This window comes from Asparagus officinalis, chromosome 6 (assembly GCF_001876935.1).
Source record: "Asparagus officinalis chromosome 6, Aspof.V1, whole genome shotgun sequence".
NCBI classification, from domain to species: Eukaryota; Viridiplantae; Streptophyta; class Magnoliopsida; order Asparagales; family Asparagaceae; genus Asparagus; species Asparagus officinalis.
In genome coordinates this window covers 76,646,777-76,660,375 of record NC_033799.1, presented here as the reverse complement: position 1 = coordinate 76,660,375, position 13,599 = coordinate 76,646,777, and the positions used below count along the sequence as shown (strand labels likewise).

Genomic DNA, 13,599 nt, shown 5'->3' with positions numbered 1-13,599 from the left:
AAAAAGAATAGACTAGCGAAACACTCAAACCAACTTCAGGAAGCTTGCTTGAGATCATAAATAGCCTAGTGAAGATGACTCACACGTCCCGGAGGAGCAGAAAACCCTAAAGGATATTGCATATAGATAACCTCAGACAGATCACAATATAGGAACATATTTTTTATATCCATTTGATAGAGGAGCTATTTCTTTACACTGATGATGCCACACATCTGAAGTAGCTAAAAGACTTACTACTAAAGTGGGAGAGAGAGAGGGAGGTGGAGATACTCCAACTAATACAACCCGTTGATCCTACATCTATAGCAATCTTCTGACTGGTGTGATCCTAAACAATACAAGAAGTCAATGTAAATAATATTGTACAGTCATAATTGATAATTTTCCCAACAGAAAGTAATTGCACGGTGAGTTAAGGAATACAAAATACAAAGGAAAAAGTAAGACTGCTCGATGATTTAGAAATGAAAGTGATATTACCAGACTGTGTGACTACATATATATATATAGAGAGAGAGAGAGAGAGAGAGAGAGAGAGAGATGGATATGCTTGGTACCAAGCACAAAAAGTTGTGCTTGGTAGTGAGGTGGCATAATCCACTCAACTCATTCAAATGGTTGCATATCCACATGCACTCCTTAACCCATATGAATGTGGTTCCCCATTTGATTGAGTGGAGGGGATTGTGTTATCTCACTACCAAGCATAAAATTTGTGCTTGGTACTAAGCATACCCATATTTCTCATATATATAAGAGAGATGGGTATACTTGGTACCAAACACAAAAAGTTATGCTTGGTAGTGAGGTGGCATAATCCACTCAACTCATTCAAATGGTTACATATCCTCATGCACTCCTTAACCCATATAAATGTGGTCACCCATTTGAATGAGTGGAGGGGATTGTGCCATCTCACTACCAAGCATAAAATTTATGCTTGGTATCAATCATACCCATATTTCTCATATATATGAGAGAGATGGGTATGCTTGGTACCAAGCACAAAAAGTTATGCTTGGTAGTGAAGTGGCATAATCCACTCAACTCATTCAAATAGTTGCATATCCCCATGCACTTCTGTATGAAGATAAAGTAATCAAAGGTTATGTGATGGGTAGCACCTGAGTCAAATATCTAAGGTGTAGAGCCTCTAGAGTTGGTAGACAAGGCAGTGAAATCAGAAGTCAAAGATGCTCCAGTAAGACCCTTATTTGGTGCAAGTAGAAAGGCAATCTGTGAAAGTTGATCAGATGAAAGAGAGCCTGACACAGGTGCTACTAAAGTCTGCAGAATTGATGAAGATGACTATGTAGAAACGGAAGCAGCTGCTTGGGATCTAAGAATAAAAAGACCATGAAATCTTTTGCGCTTCTGATATGTCGAAATTTTATGTTCGGGTTGCTTGCAGTAATGGCATGTATTGTGCTATCCTCTACCTCCTTGCCTAAAAGTAGATAATCCATGGTTCAATGGTATGTGGTTCGCTGGTCCACGATGAGCTGAAGGATGATGATGAGGGACCACAAGAACAATGGGAAAGTGTAAGGGATTTTAGTCCCCTCTACTATGATTTGCACAATTCGGAAGCCAACCCACAATCAATAAGATAGAAACAACCATAATCGAGAAGAAAGAACACCGAGATTTATGTGGTTTGGTCGACCAACTTCGATCTACATCCACGGGGCAACAATACGAGAAATCCACTATGTGTCAGGGAGAATTACAAGAGGAATCACTCAACTCTTGTCTCTCAATATCTCAACCTCACATACATGATCAACTCTTATATTCTCTCCAAAACTTACTCTTTACAATCTTTTGAACATAAAAAGACTGCGAAACCCTCTTCTAATATTGTAATCTTTTGCATGAATAAAGAACACTCGCACAATATTCTTGAATTAGGCTATGTCCTCTACTAATCGTAGATTACAAGAATATTGGCTCTTTCTCCTCTTCTTTTTTAGTTTTTCCTCCAATAATAGAAGAATATATATAGGGAAACCAAAATCTTATCATTGGCCAAACTTTTTAATTAGAATAAGATACAAACTCCTAATCATGATGAGATCCAATCTCCTAATTATGATATACCTCTAACCCTATCTAATTCTCATGAAGTTATACAAAGAATTAAAGACACAATCCCAACAGAAAGGATGCTGGTTGGGTTAGTATAGATGAGGATGACAACATCCGAAGACGAGTCTACTCAGTAGTGAAGTCAGCAACGACTTTTGTGAAACGAGAAAGTGATTAATAATGAAGAATGTCACCACACAGTGCCTCAAACTCAGAGCATAATCATATCACAAGGTGAAACATTTGTTGAGGATCACGTCGCTTTTAAAATTCGATGGCAAAATCAGACATGAAAGTTAGGATAGGAACCTCCATAGTTTGCAACTCTTCGCAAATATTCAGAATGCAAAAAATAGAAATTCTAGATGGAACGTTCTTCTTGCTTGACCTCTTATAGAGCTTGACATAGTTGATACTCTAGAGAAAACTTGGCTGTATAGACACATGGCTGAGAGCTAGGCACTGCTTTCGGGATGATGATGATCATTCGATAGACAGACGAATAGGGTAGCAACCGACCTCATGATGTAGGCCATGATTTGCTCATCGATGCGAATCCATTGATCTTAAGTGAGTGGAGATGTTGATGTCAATGTAGGAGTAACAGTTGATGTAGAATATACAATTGATATATCATTTGAGGGGAATTTGATGGTGGGTTGAACATATCCTCATATTCCAAAGGCATAAAGATTATACGACAATGTGAATGCCTGTGCAGCATAGATTTCAACAACTTGGAGTTGAACATCAATTGTTGAAAAATTGAACAATCTGTTCTTGTCCATGTAAGGTCAAAAAATTGATGTTTGATTGATTTCTTGTTTTAAGAAATAGGTCCAATCACTTGGTATGAATCCCTTACAATCACTCACTCTTGATAACAGAGGAAGAAAAGATTAATTGGACTTCTCTTTTGTATAAAAGTGGGTTCTTGATAGCAAAAAGATGCTTCTCTCAATGCTTAAGCCGATATTGCTTCTCGTTGACGATCAGAACAAGATCACAAAAGCTTCTGATGGTGGCTTAAATCACGAGAATGCAGACACTGGTCTCTCTTCACATGATAGCCCAAGATCTTTCCCAAAAAAGGTCCCCTCTTCATAGCCGCTCATGGCTGTTTATAAGGTTTCAGCACGTAACCGACGTACTAAAATTGTGGATGGAGGGCGCAAGTGCCTCCTTCAATTTATCTCATGTTGGTTACTAGGGCGTAACGTGCTCCTGAAGTTTAGCCCACGTGGCTGACTAGGTCTTCGGAGCCGTTACAGCTGGATCTCCCGCGGATGACAAGCCTCGCTGCATGGCGAGGTTCATCTGATTGGACGAGCCTCAATTTGCAACGAGCTTCATCTTCTAAGGCCAACTTTTCAGTATAGCGAACTCTGTTTTTACTGACGTCGTCTAACGAGCTTCGTATTCACTAACGAACTTCATCTTCGGTAGTTGAGTTCAACTGCGTAGTAAGTTTTATGAATTTCCTTTAGATGAGCCCCGTCTTCACTGACGAGCTTTAAGTCTGATGATGAGCTTTGTTTTCATTGACGAACTTCATCTCCAATGATGAACTCCGAACCTCATATCCAATGATGAGCTTTGAACCTCGTTTCTAATGACAAGCTTCATCTTTGATGTAAAGTCTCATTCCCAATGATGAGCTTCGCGACGCAGCGAAGCTCGTCTTTTGATGTCGAGCTTCGCTGCGACGCAGCGAAGCTCGTCTTTTGATGTCGAGCTTCGCTGCATGGCGAACCTCATCTTTTGATGTCGAGCTTCGCTACATGGCGAACCTCGTCTTTTGATGTTAAGTCTCGCTGCATGGCGAACCTCGTAGGCGAAGCTATCAGGCGAGCTTCAATCAGTTCAGGCGAGCTAAGTTGTCAGGCGAACTTAGCATTGCAGGTGAACTTTAATGTTCAGGCGAAGTCCAGTCTTGCAGGCGGACTTCAAAACATGCTATGAAGAACGTGTCATAACTTTCAAATCGTAAGTCGGAATTGGACGAATTATATATGAAAATCGACTATCCCGACGAGATGGAGCCAAACAAACCGATCCTAATAGGGTTCGGTTTGCTCTTGTTCTTTTTGCAAAATTCCTTATAGTTTGAGAGATATTAGCATTTGTTGTCAGTTTTGAGCTTATTTGCTAGGAATTAAGGCAATTTTTATTGCCTACAATCCATGATAAATGATCAATAGCCTTATGTGAAGAGGATGTGGTGGCCAATTGCTAGAATTGAGCGGCGGAGGACACACCGATGAGTTAAAGAGGTGGCCTTGGTCGAGACTGCCGGACATAGGCAACAAAGAGTGTGATTGGAAAATGCCTGATCTAACTGGGAGACTTCATCGAACACTTGGCGGGCGTGGAGTTTTCAAAATTTTGAGTGCAATAATAATAGGAAACTGCAGGGACATCGATGATGAATTGCAGCAATGACTAATTTTAGCAACAACAGTCATCGAGGCCAGCTAGGATCTCGACGGAGAGGTCAGCGTCAAGGCTGAGGTCTACGATGTGCTCTGAGGTCGACGAGGCAGAGGCACAAGTTGAGGAGGAAGCACAAGCCGACGAGGAGAGAGAGAGAGAGAGAGAGAGAGAGAGAGAGAGAGAGAGAGAGAGAGAGAGAGAGAGAGAGAGGGTTTGGCTATGATGAGTGGTTGATATTGAAGATGGGTATTTTGGATGGCTAGGATTGATTGGATGTAGAGGACTCTGATACCATGTTAATTAGAGACTAATAAAATATCGTATATATTGAATAGGTATGTACATCAATATATAGATACAAGCAAGAGTAATTATGGTATTGGAGAACTCATATACAACCAATATATATATCTTTCCTAAAATAATCAATATTGAAACCCACCAATATCAATAGATTTAAGTGTAATATTGTCGAATTCCCCTTCTAATAAGTGTTAATTATGTAAGTTAGTGATTTTTAGGTATGAACAATTACCCAAATCAACCATAATCAACATAGAAATTCACCAAAATCAATATATTTAAGTATAAGATTGCATAATCTCCCCCTCCCAAAAATGTTAATCATGGTCAAGTCTGGGGTTCTCAGATATGAGCAATTACCAAATTACACAAATCAGTCATAATCAAGATCGAAATCCACCAAATTTAGTAGATTTAAGTGCAATATTGCAACATCCCCTCACCTAAAAAATTTATTAATCATGGTCCACTCCGTGGTTATCAGGTGTGAATAATTACCCAAATCAACTGTAATCAACACCAAAATCCACCAGAATCAATAGACTTAAGTGTAATATTGCATACCCCGCACCCCACCCCCACCAAAAAAAACACACACACGGTCTGATTTTTAAATTATAAATTTGTGATATTTCAGCCTGATTTTGTTGATCGACGGGCCTGTTTTGATCCTCTTAGACTTTATACTAACCGCAAGCCCAATTATTGATTACACACGGTCGTGACCAAAAGGGCCGAGCTCCCATTACGGAATCATCATACGTATGATAATTTTAACGTAAGTTATCAGATGAACTTAGCATTGCAGGTGAACTTTAATGTTCAGGCGAAGTCCAGTCTTGCAGGCGGACTTCAAAACATGCTATGAAGAACGTGTCATAACTTTCAAATCGTAAGTCGGAATTGGACGAATTATATATGAAAATCGACTATCCCGACGAGATGGAGCCAAACAAACCGATCCTAATAGGGTTCGGTTTGCTCTTGTTCTTTTTGCAAAATTCCTTATAGTTTGAGAGATATTAGCATTTGTTGTCAGTTTTGAGCTTATTTGCTAGGAATTAAGGCAATTTTTATTGCCTACAATCCATGATAAATGATCAATAGCCTTATGTGAAGAGGATGTGGTGGCCAATTGCTAGAATTGAGCGGCGGAGGACACACCGATGAGTTAAAGAGGTGGCCTTGGTCGAGACTGCCGGACATAGGCAACAAAGAGTGTGATTGGAAAATGCCTGATCTAACTGGGAGACTTCATCGAACACTTGGCGGGCGTGGAGTTTTCAAAATTTTGAGTGCAATAATAATAGGAAACTGCAGGGACATCGATGATGAATTGCAGCAATGACTAATTTTAGCAACAACAGTCATCGAGGCCAGCTAGGATCTCGACGGAGAGGTCAGCGTCAAGGCTGAGGTCTACGATGTGCTCTGAGGTCGACGAGGCAGAGGCACAAGTTGAGGAGGAAGCACAAGCCGACGAGGAGAGAGAGAGAGAGAGAGAGAGAGAGAGAGAGAGAGAGAGAGAGAGAGAGAGAGAGAGGATCATAACAAAATCGGCTCTAATCTGACTCAGATTGATATGATCAGAGATGGCTTGGTGGCAATAGGATGGCCGGAGCTTGTGAGGATGAAGGATGTTTGAAGAGGAAGTTGAAGTTTTGGGTTTGGCTATGATGAGTGGTTGATATTGAAGATGGGTATTTTGGATGGCTAGGATTGATTGGATGTAGAGGACTCTGATACCATGTTAATTAGAGACTAATAAAATATCGTATATATTGAATAGGTATGTACATCAATATATAGATACAAGCAAGAGTAATTATGGTATTGGAGAACTCATATACAACCAATATATATATCTTTCCTAAAATAATCAATATTGAAACCCACCAATATCAATAGATTTAAGTGTAATATTGTCGAATTCCCCTTCTAATAAGTGTTAATTATGTAAGTTAGTGATTTTTAGGTATGAACAATTACCCAAATCAACCATAATCAACATAGAAATTCACCAAAATCAATATATTTAAGTATAAGATTGCATAATCTCCCCCTCCCAAAAATGTTAATCATGGTCAAGTCTGGGGTTCTCAGATATGAGCAATTACCAAATTACACAAATCAGTCATAATCAAGATCGAAATCCACCAAATTTAGTAGATTTAAGTGCAATATTGCAACATCCCCTCACCTAAAAAATTTATTAATCATGGTCCACTCCGTGGTTATCAGGTGTGAATAATTACCCAAATCAACTGTAATCAACACCAAAATCCACCAGAATCAATAGACTTAAGTGTAATATTGCATACCCCGCACCCCACCCCCACCAAAAAAAACACACACACGGTCTGATTTTTAAATTATAAATTTGTGATATTTCAGCCTGATTTTGTTGATCGACGGGCCTGTTTTGATCCTCTTAGACTTTATACTAACCGCAAGCCCAATTATTGATTACACACGGTCGTGACCAAAAGGGCCGAGCTCCCATTACGGAATCATCATACGTATGATAATTTTAACGGCTGAGGTTTTTCCCAAGGGTGACACTAGGGGCACACCCCCAACCACACCTCCAACCACACCCACTTTCTCATTTGCTACAGTACACCGGGCCCCTCATGAGATTTTAAAAATTTAAAATCATATGTGGAACCCGGTGTACTGTAGCAAATGAGAGAGGGTGTATGATTAGAGGTATGGTTGAGGGTGTGTCCCTATCATTTTCCTTTTTCCAAAACATCACGTGCTCACCACGTGCAAGCCCAACACCCCCCTCCCTATAAATGAACGACGGCTCGCTAGGGTTTCTCGAGGACCGCAGATCGTCGAGGCGTCGGAATTTCCCTCGCGAAGAGATGTCGACCGCCGGAGAACTCGCGTGCTCGTACGCCGCCATCATCCTCTACGACGACGGCATCCCCATCACGGTGCTCTTTCTTTCCTTCCCCCCACAATTTCAAGAATTAGGGTTTTCACGCGTTTTCACGGTTTGTACGGATTCTGCGTTGATTATTGGGTGATTAGGTCACTGGTAGATTTCGATGAGAAATGAAGATTCTAAAATCTTCGAGTTCTTCAAATTAAGTTCATGATTCTCTTCAGTGTAATGTAGGGAAGTGGGTGCTTCATCCGAAATATAATGATTGGGTTTTATGATTTTCGAACGGTTTGGTTGATGTTTTTGTTTTCTTAATGCAAAATAGGGAAGTAGGTGATGTTTGCACTCGTAAAGATTTGGTTTTTATGATTTTAAAGGTGGACTGTTTGGTGGTATATTTTAATTTTTATATGAAATTAAACTGTGTGTACTACTTAGGCTCACATTGACACGGAACAATGTACATGGCAGTAAACCATCTTGAGTTAAGAGTAAACATAGTTCAAATATATTTTTTTACCATGGCGTATGAGATACTTTTTAAGTACATTTAAATTATAAAATTATAAGTTAGTTTCTTGCCTTTTTACCATGACTTGTATGAGATATGAAGCGAATATTTGAGTGACATGTTTGATTATCGTTTTGCTCAAAAGACTCTAAATGAGATGAGTGGCAGGGAAAGGGGGTAAAAAGGTGGTGGGTCATTTCGAAGTTATAATGAATTAATAATTTTGTGTTATATAGAACGAAACTAAATTAACGTTAGACTTCTTTGCGATAATATTTTTAATTTTTTAATCAATATATGTAACATAATCTACTAGATTGAATGCTCTAGCAATCTAAAAATGTCCATAGCAACCAAAATTACAAACACTAAACCAAAAAAAACCAAAGAATGACACTCTGTGAAGCAAGGGAAGAAGTTCCTAAAAAACTTCAAAAATAAAAGAAACCAGTGTAAGTTTTTAGCGACATGGAAATTTAAGTGAGAGAGAGAGGTAGAGAGAGAGAGAGAGAGAGGTAGAGAGAGAGAGAGAGAGAGAGAGAGAGGGAAAGATCATACATCATTAACCTTTTTCTTTAAATGTTTTAAAACCAGTGTAAGTTATTAGCGATGAATGTTATCAGTGAAAGTCAGGTATTTATTCTATTAAATTGATGTTCCCAATTTGTCCATTTGCTTCAACAGCATTTATAATTTTTTCACTATAGCTCTCTACACTAAACCTAAGTTGTGCCTCAGCATGAGTTTCTAAAACAGTTTGAAGCAGAAGGTCATATAATATCAGAATATGTAGATAAGTTTGAACCAATAGAACAAAACTGAATTGAAAGAAATCCACTATAGTCTAAAGGAGAAGACAACTGCTTGTGAAACTGACTACATGTATCGATGCTAGCTTTGTGTGTGCTGTTGTCCTTATAGATTTTCCTTCTCGTAAATAATACTAAAATATTTTACTTTAAAGCAACCAAACTAGTATTTCACTTGGATTTAGGATTAGATGTATGTTCATCTTGATGCGACCTCATTTTGCATGCATTTTTCTTTTACTTAATTCTTTTAACTTGCTTCTGTTGCAGGCTGAGAAGATCACCACGTTAGTTAATGCTGTAAACGTGAAGATTGAGTCATATTGGCCTGGTTTATTTGCGAAGCTTTTTGAGAAAAAGAACATTGAAGACCTTATCCTCAATGTTGGATCTAGTAAAGACACAGTTACATGTTTTGCTTGCTCAATTTGTCTTGTGCAGCACTATCTTATGGATATTTTTTTCCTCTATTTTAGGTGGTGCTGCACTGGCTGCAGATGCTGCTGCTGCTGCTGCCCCAGCTGCCGAGGAAAAGAAGGTAACTTTTCTTCGACACCTTGTTTTGATCCTGCATCAAACCTCATAACACGAAGTAACAAGTCTCATAGCGCATGTTTTCAACACCGCTCCGATTGGATTAGTTTATTTGTATTTTACAGTCTAATTTTTTTGTGAAGTTTTAAGTTGTGGCTGAAGGAGCAGTGATTGTATTTTTTTTATTAGACTAATATAGTATATATACGGATTTTTCACGATTGTTACCATCACTTGATAGATATCAACTAAGTTATGTACTTCATCCTTTTGGATTTATGGCATATTACCGTATATCTAACTCTTATATTTATCGTCTTTTTATTTCAGGAGGAAACCAAGGAGAGTGATGATGAGGATATGGGTTTCAGTCTGTTTGATTAAATTATCCCAATTTCCATAGTTTTGTAAGCAGTTTGTTAGCAGTTATTTAGTTTCTAGTATAGTATGATCGAACTATCCGTGGTGAAGTATTTTCTAGTATAGACCTGCTTTTGGAATTTCTTATAATTTGGTTCCAGTTATATATACAAATTAGTGGGTTAATTTTGTTTTAGTCGTTATTTTACTTTTCTTTTGCTTTAATCTGCAGTGCTCATATATCCTGCAGATCTTGCTATTGTTGTTCAGCTCTCTATATTTTATTATTGGAGTTATTTGATGATTAAAATACGAGTAGTGATAACTATGGGCACGTTTGGGAGTCGAAGTGGTTTTCCCGACTCTGTTTTTTTGGGTTACAAAAATCGAAACAAACCTGTTTGCTATGACCTTCAATTGATGGTTATGATTATATAATCATCCCTTTGCTGTTGCAATCTTTTCGGTCCGTTTGCTATTGCTATTTTTTCGCTATTTTTTCGGTAGTGGAGAGGATTCAAATCGTTTGTTTTAGGCTACGACGTAACGTAGCCCAACAAAGTCCGCCTTTGCTCCGCCTGTAGTTGCCGTGCGTCCTTCCTCCACTTTCGAAGGTGTCCTCGCATTGGTAATTGCTGCCTGCCACAATCAGCTTCAGATAGGGGCTGTTTGGTTGTTGTTGGTAAAATTATGTATTTATGACATAACTTGGAAAGTTGTCCACCTCATCAATTTTACTTGTATACTTTTCTTTATTTGTTTTTGATTCCATTGGAATCATAAATTGCTTGTTTGGTTTGCAAATGTAACATTAATTGTTTGTTTGGAAAGTGTAAAAGATTGTCCCTACTCAAATGATCATATTGGTTAAAATTATTTTTTATTATTTTTTTCTAACTTCAATGTCAGCTTTCTCTTAAAATCATGTCTTTTTTTATGAAATCACTTTACAAGTCACATCAGCATATGAAATCACTTTACACTATTTTCACAACTACAAACAAACAATTAAAAGTGATGAAAGCTGACATTGGGACCCATTTTTTTATACTTTCCATCCTTTTACATGGTAAAAACATACAACCAAACAGCCCCATAGCGGCGGAATGGTTCATCCTTCTCCCATAATTGAAACCTATAACGTCTTATTTGGTACACGAATTAGATCTAGTGAGAATGGAGTGAAGCTAAGAATAGAATGAAATGAGTGTGAGGATAGAATTCTTATTTCCATTTTCATGTCCGGGTGCGATTAGATAATGAAGTGAGAATGAAAAATTATTTTATTTTTGGTATGGATAATTAATAAGAAATCGTTGCATGGTTCATATTAAACTTAATATTTCCATTCCCACTTTCCATTCCCACTTAAAGTGGGAATTCTACTCCCTATCAACTTAATGCTCATTCCCATAGTGAGATGAAGTGGAAATGGCCTTCTAGCTTCAAAAAAGTAGTCATGTTTGCTAAGCATGAGTAACAAGTGGGAATGAGATGTGAGAATGAACATTCTATTTCCACACATTTCTGCGTATCAAAGGTCCTTGTGATTTACAAGAAATGATTACATTTTCTTGTCTAGTAGACAAGAGTGCACTTTTTGTAATAGTTATCATTTTTCTTCAACTTTATTGTTAATGGAACATATCCAAATATAAGGCAGAAATACAATTTGAAGCTAGGTATCACTAATAAAAAGGAAAAATTGTGTCGAGGCCTTAAAAATCACAACTTGATGTGTTTCAGCCCTCAGTATTAATTCTATTATGTATTGGCCTCGAAAGTTGTATTTTACCCGAGTTCCCTATTTCACCCCTCTTTACCCACTAAAAGACTCCATCATCGCCCCATTCTCCCTCTCCCTAAATCTTCATTCCCTACCTTCAACGTCGGCATCATTGCTAACGTTGTTGCTCCTCTTCTCCTCCTCTCTCCTAACCCTAACCTTCACGGCTTCTCCTCCCTCCTCTCCTCCTCTGCTCTACTCTATCCACCTTTAAAAAATCGCATACTTGTATCTCAATTCAAGACCCAACATCTCAAACTTACATCATCCTCCTCTAGCTCCATGGTTGGCGTCGGCGTTGTTGCTCTTCCTCCTTCCCACCCTCCTTCCATTCCCCAAACCCTAACATCGACATCTCACTGGTGCCTTTCTTACAAACAGCATTAGTGGTAAGGGAGGTGAAGCCTTTGATAAGAAAAAATGAGACTGTTATAGGAGAGGGAGGAGGAGGAAGAGTTAAGGCTTTGAGGAGAAGCTATTCGATCGGGTTTAGGTTTGGGTTTGAAGCATGGAGCAGTATAGGGAGAGAGCTTTGGATGTTGGTATGGATTTGATTAAGTATTTAGGTGTGGATTTGATTTAAAAGTGTTTGCGAAGGAACTTGTAAAGAAGTGAAATTTATCATTCAGGGTAGTTCATGTCAAGAACATGTAGTCTGGATGATAGTTAGATGCAAGAAAGTTATTTGATAAAATGCCCAACAATAATTATTTTGTTAGTCAAATAGTTAAATGAACTACCTAAGGGAATTTGACCTAATATTTGGCCTAATAATAACCGAACTATTTATTAATTATTTGGTTCATTTCCAGCCCTACACATAGGTTACTCTTCTTTTAGATATGATTTAACGCAGCGTGCCACTCTAAGATATTCTTTTTCAACTTAGGTGGTTCTTTAATCCAAAAAATTAATAATGATAAACTAAGGGTAATCTGAGAAAAATTCGAGGATATATATACTTTGTAAGTATAAGCATTTCAAATATTGCAATTTAAAAAGGCCTAATTTACATGTTTTCGATTTAAGAGAAAATTGCAAGTGAGTGGGTTTAATAAATTATTAAACCTCAGTTTAACAAAAAAAAAATCTATTATGAGTTTTTGGGTTTCAGAAACCCCCTAAACTAATCACTAAAATAAAGTAACCTCTCCCAAGTTTTACTACCATATTTGGACTGATGTTGTGTCAACAGTGCTAGCTACTAAAATTTTAAGGACTTTTTGGCCCCTTAATTAACTAGTGCTGATCATTTTCAAAGATAGAATCAAACAAATTATTATCAAAAATCTCAACTTAATATATAGAACTCTTAAAAATACAGGAAGTTATGAAAAATAAATCAAGAAAGAAAGAAAAAATAGAGTGGAAAAATAAAAAAACAGACGAAAGAGAGAGAGAAGAAGATTTCGAAGTGTTAACATTAGTTCGTAAATATTATTATCTAGATGCAATATTAACACAATAAAGAAAGACCCTAAAGATATTAAATTTAAGAAAAAGAAAAAAAGAACGAAGTGCTTCACAACCCTGACGATTTTTAACATAGAAAAACCCTTTTCATGTAGGAGCTTTACAAGTTGTCTCTGTACTCATATTCGATTCAAACTCAACCAAATCCAATATACATAACACAGATAGAATACGAGAGATGCGGTTAAAATATCACTTTAGCTATAAAGTGACACACACTAACCAATAAGATCTAAACGGTGACACATGCAACAATAACACATATAAATTGACACATTTAACAATTTATATCTACTACGGTTGCCGGAGTTTTGGTTTGACTGCGAAAAGTATAAATTTTTACATATATAGTCCTCATATCTCTCACACTTAATATATTTTCCTTCCAAAAAATAAAATATCTATG

General features: G+C 37.6%; 1 protein-coding gene and 1 long non-coding RNA gene across 2 annotated transcripts; both read left to right on the top strand.

Annotated features, from left to right (window-relative positions):
* LOC109846352 (60S acidic ribosomal protein P1-like) lies at positions 7,633-9,448 on the top strand (the record flags this gene model as incomplete). The annotated part of the gene is made up of 2 exons (XM_020415576.1): positions 7,633-7,769; positions 9,311-9,448. Coding segments are annotated over exons 1-2 (210 nt in total), but the record flags the coding sequence as incomplete, so codon positions are not given.
* Positions 9,521-10,130, top strand: LOC109845596. The gene is made up of 2 exons (XR_002248430.1): positions 9,521-9,578; positions 9,905-10,130. It is a non-coding gene; the product is annotated as an uncharacterized LOC109845596 (long non-coding RNA).